The sequence below is a fragment of the Electrophorus electricus genome, chromosome 17, assembly GCF_041902795.1.
Source record: "Electrophorus electricus isolate QZ-2024a chromosome 17, ASM4190279v1, whole genome shotgun sequence".
Taxonomy (NCBI): domain Eukaryota; kingdom Metazoa; phylum Chordata; class Actinopteri; order Gymnotiformes; family Gymnotidae; genus Electrophorus; species Electrophorus electricus.
Genome location: NC_137513.1, coordinates 3,557,972 through 3,581,171, shown reverse-complemented (window position 1 = coordinate 3,581,171; position 23,200 = coordinate 3,557,972). Strand labels below are relative to the sequence as shown.

At 45.0% G+C, this 23,200-nt stretch overlaps 1 protein-coding gene across 4 annotated transcripts in view; it reads left to right on the top strand.

Annotated features, from left to right (window-relative positions):
- Positions 1 to 23,200, top strand: part of dscaml1 (Down syndrome cell adhesion molecule like 1) — a 90,952-nt gene that overhangs the window by 46,186 nt on the left and 21,566 nt on the right. For 3 of the 4 annotated variants that reach the window (XM_027013413.3, XM_081699933.1, XM_081699934.1), the window contains exons 4-11: positions 10,406 to 10,552; positions 10,965 to 11,243; positions 13,254 to 13,529; positions 13,792 to 14,088; positions 17,672 to 17,944; positions 18,965 to 19,246; positions 20,385 to 20,504; positions 21,512 to 21,688. In XM_027013413.3, the coding sequence (XP_026869214.3) occupies positions 10,406 to 10,552; positions 10,965 to 11,243; positions 13,254 to 13,529; positions 13,792 to 14,088; positions 17,672 to 17,944; positions 18,965 to 19,246; positions 20,385 to 20,504; positions 21,512 to 21,688 (1,851 nt within the window). Of the gene's footprint in view, positions 1 to 10,405; positions 10,553 to 10,964; positions 11,244 to 13,253; positions 13,530 to 13,791; positions 14,089 to 17,671; positions 17,945 to 18,964; positions 19,247 to 20,384; positions 20,505 to 21,511; positions 21,689 to 23,200 lie in introns of those variants that run through there. The other variant, XM_081699936.1, reaches the window with a different exon arrangement.

The following is a 23,200-nucleotide window of genomic DNA, read 5'->3' as shown; positions in this document are numbered from 1 at the left end:
GTTAACTGTTTAGCTGAGTAAATGTATATACAGTATATGAAAAAATAAGAGAACCCTAAGATGTCAGCGATGTAGCCCGTGCGTTCAGAGACAGAGGGGAAATAGCTGTGTGTGTGAAATAAAAGAGGTACGAATGGTGTATTAGGGTGTCTATAATAATCTTGGTCATCACCCTCACCAGCTCTTGTATAACCAACGATTGATTGTTGGTCATTTTCCTTCTGGTGTCCTGGGTCTCTCTGTGCCTGCCCTGCTGTCCCCATGCTTGCTGTTTACTGACCACCATGACCTTGGTTAAACTGGGGCAGAATGCAGGCCATTGGTGCAGAAGAGACTGTAATGCCGGGAAAGTTCCAGCACACTGACTCTCTCTCTGACCCCTTTCCCTCGCCATTTCTGGCTCTACTCTCTTTTCATTCTTTCACTGTTTACCCCCTTTCCATCTCTTTTACTCTCCCTCTTCCTCCCTCTCTCTCTGTCACTCTCTCTTGGCCCCTGAGCCCTGGGTGGGGGGGACTCCGAGTGCCACATCTTTCTCCACAGCAACTTTCAGTGCTTGGTTTTTTGGTTTTTTTGGCTGCACTGTCACTGTGTAGGAAAATGTGCCCAGTGCTATCACTGCAAAGCTGTGCAAACCCCTATATACCATCACAGTTACACCCCAAATTCCATCACTTTAAAAAAATAGTCCCATAACTTTTAAAATCCTTATGTCCCACCACCTGTAGACCCTCATCCTATCGCTTTTAAAACCTTATATCCAGTCATTTTTAAAACCCCATGTCCTGTCTTGTTTAAAACCCCATATCCCATCACTTTTAAAGTATCCATATCACGTTGTTTGAAAATCCATATCCCTAATTCTAATTCACATTTATCATTTTTATACCCCACATCCCCTCACTTTTAAAATCACCACCCCACTTTTAAAACCCCATACACCATCACCTGTAAGCCCTAATATCCCATCAATTTAACCACCATTTCCCCTCACGTTTAAGCCCCCATATCACATTGCTTTTAAAACCCAATATCCCATCATTTTCCAAATCCCTATATCCCATTAAATTCCATATTCCATCCTTTTTAAAATCCCATATTCCACCACTTTTAAAACTCTAATCATATAAGCTAATTTACATTAATGGGACTCAACATGAACATATATGTAGTAATAATACTGCATGTAGCACCTTTACTAAATAGAATCATTTTCAAAAGTGCCTTTTCAGCTCTTATGGTGTGTATAAGGTACTTCTAGTCCTTAGTGAGTAATGTTTTGGCTCTTGCTGTAGTGTGGGAGTAGACCACACCAGACTCTCCTTGGCAAGACTGCATTGATTTGTGTGGGAACGGCTTGTGTGTGTGTGTGTGTGTGTGTGTTCTTGTGTGAGTGTGTGCATGTGTGCATTCCTGCCTGTGTGCATGTATGAGTGTCCACATACACATGCACAAAAGCACTCAACATAAGTAGCCTGCAGAAGTCTGTCATACCCTCCAACCAAGCCTATATCAGTCATTGCCAAATCTAACACAACTTATCACACACACAAACACACTCACACACATACACACACACACGCACACACACATACATGTAGGAAGAGAAAGAGATATTCTGTCCTGAATCATTGATCAGTTATTGATTGATGAGCTAGAGTGTAATCAGAGATACGACATTGGATTCTTCTTTGCAACCACAGACAACAAGCTCACGTTTGTGTTGATTTCTCTCATTGCTGAGGTTCATTAGATATTTATTTCCATATTTCTGCTACTTAAGGTTCATGTCAACATCAATTATCTATGAGTTTTAAATATTTAATAGGAGGAGACATACTAAAGGACTGCAAATTTGTTTGGATGTTGACAACCTCTTTGTGTGTGTGTGTGTGTGTGTGTGTGTGTGTGTGTGTGTGTGTGTGTGTGTGTGCGCGCGTGCATATGGGAAACTATGAGCGAATGGAATAATGTGTATAGTGGCCATTGGTTTATAGATTTAGTCTTGATGTGCGGATTGCAATGGAAACAGCATGGTACCACATCATCATCATCCTACATCCTAGAAGCACACACCACCAAACGGCATGGAAGAAAGGACAAGACTTCAGCCTTACTTTTTTTACTCGTCTTTCTCTCTGTCTTTGTCTTTGTTTCTTATCTCTTTGCCAATGTCTCTCTCCTCTCTCTCTGTCTTCCTCTGATTCCCTCTTTCTATCTCTCTCTCATTCTTTCTCCACCTCTCTATCTCGTCCTCATTCTCACCATTCTGCTTTTCTCTCAAATCCTTTAGCATCTGCTGCTTCTACTAGTGTCTTCTCTTTTCAGTCCTCTTGTTCTCCCTTTCCTTACGCTCCTCTTCCTCTCTCCTTCTCTCCTTCTCTCCTTCCTCTCTCTCTCTCTCTCTCTCCTTCAGTCATACCTTCCACATTGCACCCCTTGATTATTTATGGCCATTCTAATTAGGGTTCCTGAGTGTGGGAGAAGCCTTTAACCATTACTGAGAGTGTGAAGGGAAAGGCTGGAAACAGAGAGAGCAAGATTTCTCATTCTCCTCCTGCTTATTTCCACCCGCGGACTTCCATTTTTATACACTTTGGATATTGGTGTGTTTCCTGTCGGGGTTTTTTTTCAGCTGTGGTTGAGGAAGAATACTGGGGTGTCACATTCACATTGTAGGAGATGAGGAGAGAAAAAGGGAGAAAGTGAGTGAGAGAGAGAGAGAGAGAGAGAGAGAGAGAGAGAGAGAGATGGAGAGAGAGATGGAAAGATGGAGAGAGGAAGGGAGGGTAAAGAGGCAGCTGGAATTTGATGGTGAAGCATGCTTTTTTAATGAGCACATTAGTCCTCCACAAACCCACTCTCCACCAACCACTGCACTGCACGAATGACGAGAGAGAAGGAGGAAGAGGAGAGTATTATCAGGAAAGGGGGAGTGAGGCATAATAAGGGCAAGCAAGAGGTCAAAGGGTACAAGAATGAATGAAAACGAAATGAGGGAACACTAAGATGATAGTGAGAATGAGTGAGACAGAGAGAGAGAGAGAGAGAGAGAGAACATCAGGCTGAGAAGGAGAATAAGAGGTAGAGAACAAAGTAGAGAGGCTGAAGGATAAAATGTGAGAAAGACTCTCTCCATTGTGCCACGTCAGTGTGTCCTAAACACTGCTGCTGCTGCACTGCCTCCGAGCCTGCGTAAGGTGTCAGGTGTCTTTTATCAGCTATGTGATTTCAATATTGCATACTTTTAGCCCAGCCGATACTACCTTTGGACCAACATGGAATGGGGGAGTGGCAGAGTAAGAAGAAGGAAGAGAAGTAAAGAGATGGGAAGAAATGGGATGAGAGAGGGAGATGGGGAGGAGGAGGGAAGGAGAGCTGGGAACTCTGTTGTTGGGAATTAGTGTTCCATTATAAATCAGACTTATTATTTTTGGCAGAAAGGGAGGAACATGCAGCTAAGAAAAGAGGAGCAAACTCAGAGTGCAGGAGAAAAGGAGGAAAGACAGAAACAGGGAGCGGGGAGGAGAAATGGAGAGGTGAGGAGAAAGGGGAGCAGAAAGGATGGTGAGAAGGTGGTCATATGGACCATTGCTGTCAGATTACTCTATAGTTTTGTTCATTTTGTATTAATGCTTCGTAATGTGAGTTCCCTTGTTATACCTGGTGAAAAAAGGGCAGGTTTAGAGAGAATGTGTTCTTTTGTTAAGAACAAGCACATGCACATATTGTCGTGAAATCATTATGTTTTTCAGACGTTCATGTGTGAGTGTGTGTTGTGCATTTTTTGGGACAAAAAGTTACAACTTTCTAGTAAAAATCAGGGTTAAAACTTTCCTTGTCATGTAAAATGGTTCTAACAAAATAATGAGCTTTTTTCAAAGCTTTGTATTTCTTAAAAAATTGAAACGGCAAACGCGTTTATTTTGGTTGGTAAAATTGGGTTTAGATTAGGCTTTGAAAACATTATTTTCATTCAAGATTGCAGTGAAGTACAGCCAAGGGCAGATATTTGGTTCCTTTGGGTGTTTTGAACTTGCTATTCTGATCCCTCAGTACAGTAGCTGAGTATTTATGCCACTTGGGTTATGTTACTGCAGGCCGCATGTTGCTTTACTATTTCATAGCTCCACCCATGTCCATGGCAACCTGCTGAATAGCTGTCCAATTCTCTCTAGGGTGTGATGTGACATGGAGAGGCCTCTGGGTCAGGGTCAGGTGATTCATTACAGGGTCTGGCTGGTGTGTTCTTGCTTCTGTGGACATCCTGCTGAGGAAACAGTTCAGTATACTGAACTGAGATACTGAATTGTGATACTGAATCACGTTATTGAATTGTTATACTGAATTGTGAAAGAACGCCACTGTACTCCCCTGTCCAAAATTTACAAGATCTCTCTGAGGTCACTATAAGAAAAAGTTGTTCATGTGCAATGTGTTTTTGAAACACCCCAAAAACATGCACACAAGTAAACATCCTTATATACAAAGGGATAAACAACAATTGACTTGACATTTCCAAAGATCAATTGGTACATTGCTAATACGGTAAAGATAAATGAATAAACCATCCAAAAATACTTTGGGTCGTATTTATACATATCTGTTACTTTTTTTTAAAGTATGATATGGAGATACAATTGTGTGGTGTGTGTGTGTGTGTGTGTGTGTGTGTGTGTGTGTGTGTGTGTGTGTGTGTGTGTGTGTATGTGTGTTTGCATGCATGCATACAAGCACTTATTTAGTGTCAAATTACTTTAAAAGGCTGCATGTGACAGGTTGATCCTGCACTGTCCTTAACTGTGTTTATAAAGTCCTCCTGTACCACACACACACTTGACTGTGCACTGTTTGTAAATAATCATTGTTTAAGATAGACCTTATGAATTTTGTACTTCTAGGCATCAGCAGTGATCCTTGTATATCTACAGTATTGTAGATCATTGGTATATTGGACTCTAACCTACTGTACTGGCTAGGATGTGTTCTATGAGTAAATGAAATAGCACTTTTGTAAGTTGCTCTGGATAAGAGAATCTACTACAGGCCGTAAATGTGAATGTAAAATGTAAAGTCCTGGTCCTGTAGTACACACACTTGACTGTGCACTGTTTATAAAGTCCTGGTCCTGTACTACACATCTCTCACTGTTTTACTTCTGCATCCTGTCATTAGTCTGGTCTGGGCACAAGAGAACTGCAAGGTAAGTGTGTGTGTGTGTGTGTGTGTGTGTGTGTGTGTGTGTGGGTGTGGGTGTGGGTGTGGGTGTGTGGAATAATCTCCCTTACATAGAGATGGACCAAGGTATTTGGCTATGTAAAGGAGAGTGACAGAGAGAGTGAGAGGCAGTGAGAGAGAGCAAACGAGAGAAAGAGACAGACAGTGAGAGAGAGAGAGAGAGAGAGAGAGAGAGAGAGAGAGAGAGAGAGAGAGAGAGAGAGAGAGAGAGCAGTTCCTTGAAGTGAGAGAGTGAAAATAGCATTTCCCGAGTGGTTGAACAGTGTCCTAATGAGGCTGGAGAGGCTGTATTAATAGCATACATTACACTGAGGTCACCTAGCACACAAACCCTCATATTAGCATCTGCCTCTGTGCCACAGTAAAACACGCTTACCTACAGAAAGGAAGGCAATCTGTACTAAGCAAAGGCACATTAAATGCGTTTTACATGCTGCTAGTCTGTGTGAGTAAACCCCTCAGGCAGCAAGTCTAAATGAGTAAACCCTACAGGCAGCTAGTCTGTGTAAGTAAACCATACAGGCAGCTAGTCTGTGTGAGTAAACCCTCAGGCAGCTAGTCTGTGTGAGTAAACCTTACAGGCAGCTCGTCTGTGTGAGTAAACCTTACAGGCAGCTCGTCTGTGTGGGTAAACCCCTCAGGCAGCTAGTTTGTGTGGGTAAACCCCTCAGGCAGCTAGTCTGTGTGAGTAAACCATACAGGCAGCTAGTCTGTGTGAGTAAACCTTACAGGCAGCTAGTCTGTGTGAGTAAACCTTACAGGCAGCTGGTCTGTGTGTGTAAACCCTTTAGGCAACTAGTCTATGTGAGTAAACCTTACAGGCAGCTGGTCTGTGTGTGTAAACCCTTTAGGCAACTAGTCTGTGTGGGTAAACCTTACAGGCAGCTCGTCTGTGTGAGTAAACATTAAGGCAGCTAGTCTGTGTGTCTTGTGTGTTCATATTGCTTTTGTGTTGTCCTCAAAAGTCCAAGCCTCTTGCAGTTGTCTATCTTGTGATATTCCTGTCTTCTTCTCTTGCGGCCCATGTTTATTATTATTATTTCTTGTCTTTTTCTCTCCATTTGTCCCTCACTCCCTCTTTCTCTTGTTCTCTCTATGTCTCCCTCTGTCTCCCAATTTCTCTCACTCTCCTTTGAATGGCACAGTTCTGTTGTTTTTGTCACCTCTGCTTTGTTACCATATTTCACTCAGAAATAGCGCAGTCCCGTCGGCAGCCAATCAAAGCCTTCGCCCTGCCACCTCTGCGTGCCAGCCTCTCTCCCTGCTTGTCCTGGGAGCCTGATTGTGCCTTAATGAACAAATGAGTATTAACTTGCTCTGTTTAATGGATGAGCTTTTGCAACCATGCCCCCCCCCCCCACTTCTCTCTCTCTTCTCCTCTCTCCCTCTTTCCCTCCATCTGTGCACATGCCACTGCAGCGCCCCCTAACCCAGGTCACGTGAGCGCACGCGCCCTAGCAACAGCGAGTGAGCGGGAGGAAAGTGGAGCGAGAGTAGAGAGGAATGGGGAGGAGAGACGCAAAACATTAATAAGTAATGGGGCGAGCGGGTTGAAATGCCACCCTCGTTAACATTGCGGCGGTGCCGTCATTTGCATGTGAGCTCCAAGAACAAATCCAAGCCGGGGCAGCTCTGAAATACCAGATCCGTCCCGCCTTCCTAGCCTCTCTCTCTCTCTCCCTCTCTCTCTCCCTGTCTCTCTCTCCCTGTCGCTCCTTCACTCTCGTTCCCTTTAGTCATCTTCCCCTCTCTTATTTCGTTTATCCCCCCTCTCTCCATCTCCACGCCTTTCTTCCTTCTGTCATGTTTGTCATTTTTGTGCTTCTCTCTCTGAAGAGTGCCCCCTACAGCATGCTAGCATCCTTGCGTTGACCCTCTTCAAATTCTGTTTTTTAACCTTTTTCATTCGCTCATTTACATTTTTTTCCTGACCTGAATGATATTAGTACAATGGCGGCATTCCTTCTGGTTGGGGGGAAGGGGGGTTTGGGCTTTGTGGGGTGGGAGGGCTCTTCACACTCAAACACAGAGATATACACAGAGATATAAACAGATAGACAAACATACAAACATGTCTTTTGTGTATTTGTATATGAGTGTAGGTCTTTCTGGATGGAACATGTATGTGTTCAGTGAAGGTGGTCGTGCTCAACACACAAACTTGATCACAGCATTGTCTCCTTCTGCCCATCTGACAAAGCCCGCTGGCAACCCAACCCGTGTGTGTGTGTGTGTGTGTGTGTAAGAAACAGACCTTACATGCCCCCCTCCTAATCCTTACTCACACAAACATACTCACACACAGACACACCTCGGGGCAAAGATAGACCAGACAGGAATTGATCTACAGTCCCAAATGCAGCTCATCACAGGGAGGTGAGGGAGGTGAGGGAGGTGAGGAAGGTGAGGAAGGTGAAGGAGGTGAGGGAGGTGAAGGAGGTGAGGAAGGTGAAGGAGGTGAGGGAGGTGAGGGAGGTGAAGGAGGTGAGGGAGGTGAGGGAGGTGAGGAAGGTGAAGGAGGTGAGGGAGGTGAAGGAGGTGAGGAAGGTGAAGGAGGTGAAGGAGGTGAGGGAGGTGAAGGAGGTGAGGGAGGTGAAGGAGGTGAAGGAGGTGAAGGAGGTGAGGAAGGTGAAGGAGGTGAAGGAGGTGAGGGAGGTGAAGGAGGTGAGGGAGGTGAAGGAGGTGAAGGAGGTGGCTGATCATGGCCTCCCTTTTTTTGCTTTCTCTCTCCTACTTTTTCTCTTTCCACATGCACTGTCCTTCTCCCAAAATTCAGTAATGACATTACATTATTTCCTAGTTTAAAGCCAAGAACACACAATCAATAAAAACTGCAGTGTCACAAAGAACCCACTCCCCCTAACACACATCCAACAAAACACGCCTTTTTTCACTTTTCAACTAAGAGGAGATGGTAATCTTCTTAAAGATCAAATTTCTAATTATGTCACACTTAAGGTGCCTTGCTGGTATACTGCTATCTCTAGCAGCCCTATGTGCCTTACAGTAAAAAACCCACTTCACACTTCTCCCACACTCACACTTAAAGAGAACGATATCTACATCTGGTTACTTATACTGCTTACTAAATGAACGAGAGGGCAACAGTCTTTTATCCTGTGTTTGCATCATTATTCAAATTTAATTTTCTTTTCTTTCAAACTGGTGTCATTCTCAAAGAGCAGGTTGTTGCATTGTAGCCACTTCTCTACCTCTCTGTAGCTCAGTCAGTCTTTTCCCACTGCTCCTTCCTGTGATCCCCCAACCCCCAGTCCTCTATCCACACGCTCTCTCACTCTGGGTGAAGTGTTGTGACAGCGTTGTGCTGATGTTGTCGAGGGTTAACGGCGCCAAGTGCGCATTATCCTGTAACACTTAATGCGCAGGTTGGAGTGTGAGGGCCGACTCTCAAATTACAGTTTGCCAGGACTAGCACTCAACACGACAACAATACCCGTGCACGCACACACGCACGCACACACACACACACACACACACACACACACACACACACACACACACACATCCAGACACACACACACACATATCCATCACACATTGTTATGCATACTCATTCTTGCATACACCCTCTAACTATACACACATTTAAATATGCAATAGTAAATACATGCGAATACGACATTTTCTTTTTGTGTTATGTCGAGGCATTGTGTGTATGTGGCTGCAACAACCATTGGTTGTGTGTGTAGGAGTGTGTGTGTGCCGCTTGTTAGAGTGATGAAGTGTTTGTGTGTGTCAGGGCAAAGCCTGTCCTTTCAGCTTTAATAAATCTGTTTTGGATGGAGCTGTAGAGCCATAAAGCGTATCGATTGCAATCCTTCACACGGAGGCATGGTGAGAACACACACACAGGCGCATACACATGCACACACGCACCCCCCCTAAACACACACACACATGCATGCACACACATACACACACATGCATGTACACACTCATACACACATACACACACACACACACACACACACACACAAATGTACACTTGATGTAGAACTATATTAACCACACACACACACACACACACACACACACACACACACTTATTCCCAGAGTTGTACATTCACAGAGTGCATCTGTGGGTGTGCATAATTTGTGTGAATGGGTTTCAGGACACAGGCCACATGTGGGCTGGGTGTTGGTGGTGGGCCACTCTTATCCCAGAAGTGACACTGGCATGTATAAAAACTCCAAATGATACCCAGTCTGCAATGGTGCTGTGCTATGTATGGGGATGTGTGCGCATGTGCGCTTGTATGAGTGTGTGTGAGTTTGAGATGTGTGTGTGCTTAGCAGCAGTGAGAGTACTTGTATACAGCACTATCTCAGCTGCCTGCGTTCAGTGTGTGTCCTGGTAACACACAGGTGAGACTAGCTCTCCTGTCCAGCTCCTGAATCTGGGACACGCTCTCACTCTCAATCTGGACTACTGCGCTCACACACTGACATACTTTGCTGTTATTATTATTGTCAGCGCGTGCACACGGACTGAAAACACAAAACGCACTCTCTCGTCTTTAGAACTACTCTATTGTGCTGTCATCTAAAGCCAACATACAGATGGATCCGTGTACATTCAGATGATAATTCTTTTCATTATGAAGCACCTTTTCATATTTTCTCTCTCCTGGTCTGCAGTGTTCTTCCCGGTGTTCCTCCCTCTATTACACAATCCATTCCATTCCTCTTCCAGACACTTGCTCTTTGACAAACGTTCTTATGACTAGAGACCTAGAGCTGAGACACACTCAAACACGCTGGTACTCACACACACACGCACGTGGGTCTGTGTGTGTGTGTGTGTGTATGTGCGTGTGAAACTTAACCTTTATTGGCATATATATAAATCACGGTAGAGCTGGTACTCACTGATGTCAAATGAACATGGCAGCATATACCAGTACAATAGCATGCATCAAATATTAACACACATTCTCCATCTCTCTCTCTCTCTCTATCTCTCTCTCCCTCTCTGTCCCTGCTTTTCTGACACAAAGAGTTTGATAGGCAGCTAATTATAACTCTCAAGGACTCTAAAAGTTCCCCTCTCTGGATGTCCTGTGTGAGTATATGTGTGTGCAGGCTTTGTGTGTGAAAGCTTTCTTCCTCTCTAAGCCCTCCCCCTGTCTCTGTACGCTGTGCACAGGTAACAGGTGTTTCCTGACATCGTACGGGGCCCTCTACATATCAGATGTGCAGAAGGAGGATGCTCTCTCTACCTATCGCTGCATCACCAAGCACAAATACAGTGGCGAGACCAGGCAGAGTAACGGAGCTCGGCTCTCTGTGTTGGGTATGTGTGTCATAAAGAGTCCGCTGTACCAGCACCGGAGTGAATGGGGACATTACGACAGAGGAGAGGTTCTGCCTGAGGAACCTTCCACTTGAAATGCAGCACCATCATTTTTCAAGTGCTGCTTTCGCTGCCTCTAATGGTGGCACACGGTGTCGAGCGTCAAAGCCTTTTCATCCTTTTTAAATCTTTAACATCATACGGGACTTCCCTCTTGTTTCTCTTGGACTTTTTTGTGACCAAGTCTGTTAATTCCACCAGGTTTTCTGTTTATAAAAACCCCAAACGAAAGGTCGTAAAATGTCTTAAATCTGTGAGTCAAATCCAGCACATCTAGAACAAGGAGCAACCGCCTTAAAGCAGCCATCTGAATGTTGATGGCAAGGCTGTTGTCTTCCTGCTCTCTGCGCAGATCCCACGGAGTCCATGCCCTCTGTGATGGACAGCTTCCAGTCGGGCGAGGTGCAGGTGGGGCGCAGCGTGGAGCTCCCGTGCATCGCCTCCGGCTACCCCAACCCCACCATCCGCTGGCTGAAGGACGGCAGGCCGCTGCCGGCTGACTCCCGCTGGACGCGCCGACTCACGGGCCTCACCATCAGTGACCTGCGCCTGGAGGATTCGGGCAACTACATCTGTGAGCTCACCAACAGCTTCGGATCCAAAGAGGTCACAGGCCATCTCAACGTGATCGGTGAGGAGACAGGAGAAAGAGGCATGAAAAGGGAGAGATGCAAAGAATGATGGAGAGGGTGGGGTTTAGGAACAGGATCGTCATCATGGTCCCGAATGGTTCCTTTAGGTGGGAACACCGACTTTAATACAGGAGGTCATGAAGTTACTTTTGTGCTTTGAAATTTGTGCTTTGAACCTCTTGTGCTGTAGACCTGTAGAAGTGACAAAGTTGGGGAAATGGAGGTGAGCCCAAAACCCAGTCTGCACAAGGGGAAAAAGACTAAGGAGAAAGTCCCTGATCACAGTTGCTGCCCCTACTCACACCCAGAACTGAAGGCCTGACGTCATGCCTGGCATTTAGCAGTCGCCTGGCTTTGTGACGCTTGGCCTCGGACAGAGCTGGGCTCGGGGCTAGGCTGCAGCCGGTCGCCTCGTACGGTCATACCCTGCTCTCATCAGCATGAGGAGGGATCAATTTAGCTCTGTGCCCTCCTCCATCTCCCGTAGCAACCTGGAATATTTACACACCAGCTGTCACTCACAGTGGTGTCTGTCGAAGCCAGATCAGTGTCCCTGCAGTACATAGACGGAGAGAGAGAGAGTGAGTGAGAAGAGATGTAGTACAGTGTCTAAGTGGGTCTGGCAGACTGATGGCCTTTGCCTCCTCTCCTATGAAAAGAAGATATATGTAAGATATATGTAAGATATATGTAAGATATATGTAAGATATATGTAAGATATATGTAAGATATATGTAAGATATATGTAAGATATATGTAAGATATATGTAAGATATATGTAAGATATATGTAAGATATATGTAAGATATATGTAAGATATATGTAAGATATATGTAAGATATATGTAAGATATATGTAAGATATATGTAAGATATATGTAAGATATATGTAAGATATATGTAAGGACAGGAAGGCTGTGCTGGTCCGTCCCACTCCCCTGTATACTATACTAATACTACACAAATGTGAGGCAGTATGTGTGGGGGTATGTTTGTGCGTGTTTGGGTTGGTGGGATGTGTGTGTGTGTGTGTGTGTGTGTGCATGCGCGCGCGCGCGTGTGCGTGTGTGTGTGTGTGTGTGTGTGTGCATGCGCGCGCGCGTGTGTGTGTGTGTGCATGCACGCGCGTGTGTGTGTGTGTGTGTGTGTGTGTGCGCGCGCGTGTGTGTGTGTGTGTGTGTGTGTGTGTGTGTGTGTGTGTGTGTGTGTGTGTGTGTGTGTGTGTGAGAGAGTGTGTGTATGGAGATTGGGGATGTAGTCTGCTGTAGAACCAAGAGAGGCGGGTGGGTGGGGTGGACATTTGGACATTTAGCCAGTGGGCACATCACACCAGTGTGCTCACACACACTCTGACAGGGCAAGTGGGGAGGATGGCGTACACACATCACACACACACATGTGTATGTGCGCACACACACACACACAAAGCCCCCAGCACATAACACCAGCTGCCTTATTGCTCACTAACATTTTCCTTGTCTTTCTCTTCTCTCACTCAGGTCTCTCTCTCTCTCTCTCTCTCTCTCTCTCTCTCTCCCTCCCTCTCTTACTCTCTTTCTTTCTCTCTTTATCTCTGCCTCACTCTCTCTCTTTCCTCTCTCTCTCATATTCTCCCTCATTTTCTACTTTATATGTATGTTAATGGGTTTCCTATTCAGAAGTCAAGGTAGTTCTTGTCTTTAGTAGTTCTTTCTGCATCAAAATGTTCCTTCTGTTTTGTGGGTTTATGTGCAGAAATGAGAATCAATATTGTGATTCACAAACATTTTGGAGTCATAAGTCATGTTATTCTAGGGTGTGTGGGTGGCAAGTTCAGTTTGCCTGACAATACAACATATAATTCCCTGCATCTGAATACCTTTGGCATTATCTTTTATATCTGTCATCCTCCAAATCTCTACAGCACAGTCGCATACAAGGGTCTTAACCAAGCCACTTAAGACCATTGGCCTTGTAGCTCTAACTGTCTCTCTCTCTATCCCACACCTGTTTTTTCCTCACTCTCCCCAGAGCCTCTGAGGGTCACCCTATCACCTAAGAACCTGAAAACGGGTATCAGCAGCACAGTGATTCTGTCCTGTGCCGTCCAAGGCTCCCCTCACTTCACCGTGTCCTGGTTCCGGAACACCGAGCCTGTGCTTCCGGACCAGCACTTCTCCATCCAGGGGGCCCACAATGAGACGCTGTTCATCACCGCAGCCCAGAAGAGGCACTCGGGCGCCTACCAGTGCTTCGCCACCCGCAAGAGCCAGACCGCTCAGGACTTCTCCATCATCCTGCTGGAAGGTGAGTCTCCAGGCACCACCAACCCTTGAAATGGGGGAAATGGGTGATTTGTTAAGAATCACGAGGTCCAAATCCAAATATGGCTCAGATTAATTCTATTCTATAACTTGCCTAGGAAGAGTGTCATGTTTAGTATAATTTTTAGTGTCCCACGGACAATAATTTCTTGACATGCCTCTTGTTTGACTGACCTCTCTTCTTCTCTTGTCCTCTTTTCTCTCTCACTCTCTCTCTCGTTCTCTCCTTTTGCCTCTCTCTGCAGACGGCACGCCGCGGATTGTCTCCTCTTTCAGCGAGCGCGTGGTGGCCCCTGGCGAACCCTTCTCCCTGATGTGTGCAGCTAAAGGCGCCCCTCCCCCCACCATCGCCTGGACGCTGGACGACGAGCCTATCGCTCGGGACTCGGCGCACCGTGCCAGTCAGTACACGCTCTCGGACGGCTCCACTGTGTCGCACGTTAACGTCAGCAGCCCGCAGATCCGCGACGGGGGCGTGTACCGCTGCGCAGCACGCAACTCGGCCGGTAGCGCCGAGTACCAAGCGCGCATAAACGTAAGAGGTGCCTGTCTACTTTTCAATCTCAGCCATTTTAGTGGGGTTTAAAACCCACAACCTCCTACCCTCTCCACTACCCCTCCATCCACTCTGCATTTTTTCCAAACTTCTTCAGCCTAATCTAAGTATTCTCCACTACACATGTCCCTGGGTGTGTGAGGGTGTGTGAGGGTGTGGGGGTAGATGTGTGTAGGTGTGTTTGTGTGTATATGGGTTTTGTTTGTCCTTCCACTGTCACCGTCTTCTTCCTTTTAATGAGTTTGATCACTCGGCCACACTCTTATTTTTTGTCTGAAAGACTTTCATCGTTTCATCTCACTCATTCTGCCTCTCGCGCTCTCTTTAACGTTTTAAGGTGGTTTGTGTCTGTATTCGGACCAGTTGGCTTAGCCTTTCTTCTACAGAGATTGGGTCTTAGTCTCAGCCTAGCTGGAGCCTTCTAGCTGTTCTTTGGTAGTACAGAAGGAGAGCAGACGGAGAGGCCATCTCTTGAGCCAGACAGGCTGAGACAGGAGGGTGGACACGTCAGCCCGGAGAAGAGGGGAGGAGGGAGGAGGGGAGGGGAGGAGAGGAGAGGGGAGGGGAGGAGAGGAAAGAAAAGGGGAGGAGAGAGAAAAGGAGGAGAGGAGAGGACAGGATGAGACAGGTCAGGGGCACAGGAGAGGAGTGGTCAGGAAAAAGAACTTCTGAGAGGGAGCAGTGATGGTGAGCTCTGACATGATTGGTGATATCAACTGCACTTCTCTCTCTCTCTATCTCTGTCTCTCTTTCTCTCTCTCTCTCTCTCTCTCTATCTCTGTCTCTCTTTCTCTCTCTCTCTCTCTCTCTCTCTATGTCTGTCTCTCTTTCTCTCTCTCTCTCTCTCTCTCTCTTTCTCTGTCTTTCTCTCTCTCTCTCTCTCTCTCTCTCTCTCTCTCTCTATCTCTGTCTCTCTCTCTCTCTCTCTCTCTCTCTATGTCTGTCTCTCTCTCTCTCTCTCTCTCTCTCTCATGCTCACTCTTACATATTCTCTTTCTTTCTCTTCAGTTATGACATATCTATCTGTATAGTAGACATGCCAGAACAATCACTGCAGAAAGAATGAGATCCCTGTACCGGAGTCATGGTCTCTCCCCCCCCCCCCCCTCTCTCTCTCTCTCACACACACACGCACACTCACACACACACAGTCATGCACTCTGTGTCACCGATTCAACCACACCATAACATACCCACATCATGCAAACTGACAGATTTTACTCACACTGTCATGCGAACTACAGTAACATGGAATGGTGTGCACTTTAGGGGCAGTGATGTGTTCCTGTTATTTAAAACAGACACATAGGTATACACAGCGGCACCGACACACATGCAAACATGCAAACCTTCAAGACCACTTTTCTCAAAAGCCGCATGGTTTTACTGCATACACTGGATCTCTACGTGAGTTCATGCCTTCTTATTGTGTAAGAGAAACAAAGAGAGAAGGGAAGAGTAATACGAGAGAGAGAGAGAGAGAGAGAGAGAGAGAGAGAGAGAGAGAGCGGGAGAGAGAGAGAGAGAGAGAGAGGGAGATACTGTGCGACAGTCTTGTTGAATAATACATCAGGGGGTGACTTGTCAGAGCAGTGACTTCAAAGCTCAACACACCCTGAGCAGGGAGCAGGGGAAAGAGAGGAAGGCAGATGAGTAGAGAAGACAAGAATCTTTGTGTACACAAAATCTCCATATGCCTCTCCACCACCCTCACAATATACAGTCTTAACCAGTCTATCCTCCACTTTGAGACAGACTGTCCTATTCCTCGGTCCCTTCACGTGGGCCACTTTCAATGAGCGTCCTCTTTCTTTCAAAATGTGCTCACTGCTCTGTGTTGATCTTCATACGTGGAATGCCATGTCTCTCCTCTTCCACCATCTTCACGTGTTTTCTGAGAACAGAGTCCTTCAGAGGGTCAGCCTTTTCCTCGTGTGGCCCCACCCCTGAAAAGAAGGGACATTATTAACCTTTTTAACGTAACTCAGACACAATCGGTCTCTATACTGAGCTAATGAGACCTCCAGGCTACCTACTGTTAGCCAGAACTAATTTAGTTAGGCTAGTGACCTTTGGACGAAGAAAGACCTTCACAAATCTCATATTGACTCAATCTTAACAGAAAGCAAGGTTAAGCTATGGAAGAGTGGATACAGGTTAGCGGTTGCAAATATAATGCTATTATTAATATAATGCAATTTAGAATATAATACAGATACTAGCATAATGCAACTGCTAATATAATGTAGTTACTTATATAATAGAGTTGATAATATAATGTATTACTAATATAATGATGTTACTAATATAATTCAGGTGCTACTCTAATATAGGTACAGTTACTTGTATTATTCAGCCACTCGTTTATTACAGTTAATATGTGAAATAAAAAATAAAATGGATACTAACAAAATGTAGTTACTAGTATGAAGGAATTGCTAATATAATGTAAGTACTAGTGCAATGCAGTAACTAGCATCATGTTGCTGAATCCATCTCAGAGCCTCTGTTCTCAGCCAATCCTCAATCCTCTAAATGTGTCGTTGGGGTTGAAATGTGATATTTTTGCGTTGAATTTGTATTGTACATTTTATACATATAATGTTATAGAAAGGAATCTTTGACACTGTGTATTTGATGGTATTCATTTTACTTTGTACACCTATGGAAAACAACTTAGTGTCATATTACACAAGAATTAAAATGATCAACAGAAGGCATTGTATATAGTTATTCAATCATGATCCATTTTTAACAAGCTATAGCCTAATTAATAAATACATAACATAGTCCCTGACACACTTCTAAAGAGTCTGGTAGGTTTCAACACTCAAAATAACCGAGAACCTGCTTTGAAAGGTCAGGGTCTTTTGACTGACTTTTCTGCTTGATGTATAGGGGCAGTAGATTGTCAAAATGGTCTCAAAAACAGCCCACTGGCAGAACATAATGGAGTATATTGTTTAGCTCCGGTTAACTGCTTCCAACAAAGTTTTAAAAGTTGTCTTACCCCAGGATACTAGCTAGTTGACAAACAACACATTTTACTAGCTATCTGACAATAATCCACAGGTTAGCTGACTAAAACAGTGCATGGTACCGCATGCACATGGAAGCGTGGCTAGCCAGTGTGATTGTAAAATTCTGATGCTCATCTCCACTTGGACATACAGTCTGCATCAGCTGAGTTCAGAGGTTGAGCCAACACAGTTACAGACATCAACACTCCTGAACACACATGTGCACATGCACCTGAACATCTAAAAACCAAGAGCAATCTAACCCCTTCTTTCCTCCCGTCGCCCACTCATCCACCCTTCACCCTTTCTCTACTGTCCCTCTCTCCATCTAACAATCTTTCAATTTCCCCTTTTTTCTTCCTGTACCATCTCTCCTATCCAACTTTGTTTCCCTGCACGCTCTACTTCTGCCTTCCACCCTGCTCGCCTCCTTTCTCTTTTCTTTTTCTCTGCCTTTTTTTTTTAAACTTTCATCGCTTCCTTGCCACCGCAACTTCTCCCTCTTTCCTTCTCTCTATCTTTTTGCTTCTTCCCCTCTGTCCATGTCAGGCCCCCCAAGTATCCGGGCCATGCGCAACATCACGGCCGTGGCTGGCCGCAACACCTTCATCAACTGCCGCGTGATTGGCTACCCCTACTACTCCATCAAGTGGTACAAGGATGGCATGCTACTGCCGGATAACCACCGGCAGGTTGTGTACGAGAACGGCACGCTCAAGCTCAGTGACGTGCAGAAGGGCATGGATGAGGGGGCGTATCTGTGCAGTGTGCTCATCCAACCGCAGCTCTCCATCAGCCAGACCGTCTACGTCACTGTGAAAGGTTAGCACCGGCTCCAGGCTGCTTCCAGAACCCACGCTCAGGCACGTGGCCCTGAGCCACACGGTTCTTGAGGTGTGATGTCAGCTAGAATGGCTCCAGTCTCGAGGCTCCACTACAAGAATGCTTTGCCCTCCGTCGTGTTTTGTTGAATAAGCAATAATTAGATACTAAATGTTGTTTATTAGGGGATTAGTAACGGTAAAATGTATGTAGTTAGTTGGGTGTATGTAGTTAGTGGGGTGTTTGTAGTTAGCGGGGTGTTTGAGTTCAGAGGAGCTTTCTGAGGATGAGGATGGTCTTCCCATTACCACAGACACAGAGAGCCTTGCTAATAGCCACTGATTAACAGGATTAGTGGCCTGCTGCAGCTTTATAACCGTTCATCAGTAAGTGCCCCTGTGTGTGTGTGTGTGTGTGTGTGTGTGTGTGTGTGTGTGTGTGTGTGTGTGTGTGTGTGTAGGATTTTCAGTCATTTCAACTGAATGAGAGGATAATATAATGTATGATGGGCAAAGTCAAGATGTTGCTGTTTATACACAAAAGTATGCAGAGTATTCACAACAGAGCTTCCAGTCTGAGGGCAGTAAGGTCCACATTACATCTATGTTGGTGTGTGTGTGTGTGTGTCTCTGAGTGTTCATGTGTGCTGGTACAAGGGAACACTGACTCCAGTGTGAAGGCAGTATAGTGTGCTGCTTGTCTTGTCATGTCTCTGATTTAATTAGCTGAATTTTAACGAGCCCCAGATTAAATCCCCCAGATGTCTTCAATGTAGCCCCCCACCTCCGTTTCCATGGCAACACCATTATTCCCCATGCCAATTGGGCTCTAATTAGAGCAGCTATTATGGTCTGGAGGGAGAAAGAGGTGGTGCGTGTGTAGGGTGAGGGGGGAGAGATTACACTGCAGATCATAGAGAGGTATACATATCAACCTTCGCTACTGAACACCTAATATCTCTCTCTCCTTTCTGCCTCCCCTTTCTCCTTCTAACTGTATCTCCACTTCTATCTCTCTCAGTCCCTCCTCTCATTCAACCCTTTGACTTCCCCCCGACCTCCATTGGGAAGCTGATGTATATAGCATGTGTGGTGTCATCTGGAGACATGCCCATCCGGATTACCTGGCGCAAAGATGGCCAGGAGATCGTGTCGGGCACCTCTGGTGTCACCATCGAGACCAAGGAGTTTATGAGTTCACTGCAGATCTCCAAAGTGTCCCTCAAGCACAACGGCAACTATACTTGCATCGCCAGCAACGATGCGGCTACTGTAAGCTCTGAGAGGCAGCTTATAGTCACAGGTGTGTGTATAGTGGAATCCTGCAACCACCAATGCAATCTGCTGGTCTTCAGTCACTATAAGAGATGCATTAAAGATTTCTAGATTAGAGATGTCTTTAACAAAGGCAAAATGTTGTGTAAAGAGGAACTGAGGAAGTTAAAGCAAAGGGTGAGAGACAGGAAATGACGTGCACAGTGTCCTGTGTGGTAGGTAATGACACGCACAGTGTCCTGTGTGGTAGGTAATGTCTGTAAATGAAATGACATGCACAGTGTCCTGTGTGTTAGGTCATGACATGCACAGTGTCCCATGTGTTAGGTAATGACACGCACAGTGTCCTGTGTGGTAGGTATTGTCTGTAAATGAAATGACATGCACAGTGTCCTGTGTGTTAGGTAATGACACGCACAGTGTCCTGTGTGTTAGGTCATGACACGCACAGTGTCCTGTGTGTTAGGTAATGACACGCACAGTGTCCCGTGTGTTAGGTAATGACACACACAGTGTCCCATGTGTTAGGTAATAACACACACAGTGTCCAGTGTCTTAGGTAATGACATACACACAGTGTCCCGTGTGTTAGGTAATGACATACACACAGTGTCCCGTGTGTTAGGTAATGACATACACACAGTGTCCAGTGTGTTAGGTAATGACATACACACAATGTCCAGTGTGTTAGGTAATGACATACACACAGTGTCCCGTGTGTTAGGTAATGACACACACAGTGTCCATTGTGTTAGGTAATGACACACACAGTGTCCTGTGTGTTAGGTAATGACACACAGTGTCCCGTGTGTTAGGTAATGACATACACACAGTGTCCCGTGTGTTAGGTAATGACATACACACAGTGTCCAGTGTGTTAGGTAATGACATACACACAGTGTCCCGTGTGTTAGGTAATGACATACACACAATGTCCCGTGTGTTGGGTAATGACATACACACAGTGTCCCGTGTGTTAGGTAATGACATACACACAGTGTCCCGTGTGTTAGGTAATGTCTGTAAAGGAGATTATCATGATCAAAGTAAAAAATATCAAACTCTTGGAATGTGTCTATGTGTATAGGGAAAGTGCATTACCTTCTCAAACCCTCAGAATGAAGCGTCTTTTTCTTGCTGAACTTAGTCTGCCTGTGTTGTTGTAGTCCCCCCTTGCTTTCGGGTTCAGCCTAACAACCAGGACGGGATCTATGGCAAGTCTGGGGTTCTGAACTGCTCTGTGGACGGATACCCTCCACCCAAGGTCATGTGGAAGCATGCCAAAGGTATGCTGCTTTCATAGTGTCACCATGCACTAACATACTCACACTCACAGTGACCATGCACTAATCACACTCACAGTGACCATGCGTTAATGTACTCACAGTGACCATGCACTAATCACACTCACAGTGACCATGCACTAATCACACTCACAGTGGCCATGCACTAAACGTCTCACACTCACAGTGACCATGCACTAATGTTGTTCCACTGACAAAGTGACCATGCAGTGATGCTCAGTTGCAGCTACTGTTGATAGACACATATCCCTCACGATGTCACATGTAACAGTAGAACGATTTGTAACATTCAGTTTAGTGTTTTCATAAGTTCTTAACACCACATGGGCATATTTACGCCTTGCATTAATATACGTTTTTGGTGATGAGATCACACATGCGTTTCATTTGGCCAAGTGTAAACACCCCAGGATACAATGTGATCCAATTATAATCAGACTACTCAAAAGACATTCGGAGGACAAATCTTGACCTCATTTCAAAGTGTAAATGGAATGCATTTTCATTATCCGCCTACAATTACGTAAACAGAAAAACGTCTGCCAAGTGCAGACTTCCCTCTGACGTCCACAACATCCTCTGGACAGTAGTGGGGCAGACCACTGCAGAAATGATACTAGCTATAATACAAAGCCTTCAGCCTTCTCCTCTACCAATGCAGAGGAGTTGTGACTTTATATGGTTTCTTCTATTATTTGACAGCATATATAAAACCATGTGTTACAGCAGGCAGTAAAACGGAAATGATACGTTGGTGTGCTTTTTATGTGGGAAAGTAAAAGCAAAGCTCATCTGGCCAGGCTGGAGTTGCATTTTAGTGAGAAGTCTAAACAGAACCTGACTAAAGTATCTACAGATACGATCTAAACATGAAACACATATTAATGCAAAGTGTAAACAGGCCGCATGATTTAACACGATTTAACATTTTTCTGGTTGTAACCTTCTGCTTCACCCGTTGTAACACTCTGCTTGCGTTGGTCCTCCAGGTATTGGGAACCCACAGCAGTACCACCCGGTCCCACTGACAGGCCGCATCCAGATCATGCCCAATGGGTCGCTGCTGATTCGACACGTTCTGGAGGAGGACCGCGGGTACTATCTGTGCCAGGCGAGCAATGGAGTGGGCTCTGATATCAGCAAGAGCATGCTGCTCACAGTAAAGAGTGAGTCAGATTACACAACTACACAACTCGTGTTGTGTGTGCATAATGTCTCCCACCACTCACTGTACTTTGGAGGTTATATTATACTGGTCATATCTTCTCAGAATAAGATTGTATAATCTTTTTTTTTTCCTTTCATGAATTTCTGAGCAAGAAGGGATAAAACATCAGTAGTATGAATTAGTAGTTCTGTATTATGAATCAGTAGATCAGTAGTATGAATCAGTAGATAAGTAGCCTGTATCAGTCTGACATGCTTGGAGCATATGCATTCAACACTCTACAATACAGCTCTGAAGTTCATGAGCAACCCTTAAAAACATTTTAATCAGAATCCTAATATATAATACTTAAGTCATTTTTAAGTGTGGGAAATTTAAATACATTTGACATCCTTAAAGCATATTTTTTGTTAAATTAATTCAGTTTATTTTTGCACATATTGAATTGAATGGTTTGTATATGACCTGCTCTGGTGTAGCAAATGCAATGCTGTCAAAGGTTTTTGTTTAAGACAAGGCTCAGATGAGATGTTACCTCTATAACTGATGCCTGAGGGATATTTTAGGATGCTCTAGTGCTCACAAAGACAGACAGTGCATGAGTACACAGACACAAACACACACACACACATGCACGCACACACACACACACACACACACACACACACACACACACACACAGCCCCATGTCCACATCACTGCATGTCGCTGAAAGCAATGACCCTACTCATGACATGTGCAACAGTGGGACCAGTAGTAGAGACAGAAAGGAAATGATTTTATAACGCAGGATTTATAACAGGATGTGTAAGTCCACTTTGCAGAAACAGATGTTTAGAGCATTAGTATACATGATATTTGTTCACCTTATTTTTACCATGTAGAAAAAGGCTGGTCAACGATGCGGTGTCTAATAAGGAATGTAAAAAGGTGGGGTTCCTATTATTGCGTGAGTAAAGGCAAAGAGATGTCTTTTGTTCCATTAACACAGGCTCGAGCAGATGCTCTTTCCCAGTGAGGTCTGTGGTAAACATTGCTAACGTTGCTTGTGTTTTGGTGTGAGTAGTGTGAGCGTAACTTCAGCGATCAAAGCGGCCTTCAGATTTTTTTTGTTCTCCTCCATACATATATGTTAACATCCATATTTTGTTTCCTTATAACTGACTTTCTCTCTCCCCCCCTCCCCTCCCCTGAAGGAGTGTGGGTGTTATTGATTGAATCGTTCCTCTCCTCTGCCTCCCTCAATTCTGTTCTGTTTCGCTCAGTAGAGGGAGGGAAGAATGAATAAGTGATGAAAACAAAACAGCAGAACCCTCTTTAGATCGATAAAGTGTGTGTAACTGAGATTCAGGCAGGCGGGTTTTTGGGTAGGGGGGGGGTGTTTTGGCTGAGCAAGTGAAAACAATTGAGGAGGAGAGGCTAAGGTGCTAATGTCTGTGGCCCTGTGGTGTTCAAGCTCTGGGAATTGGGCTTTTACATCACAGTGACTCTACTGGAACTGTAACACACA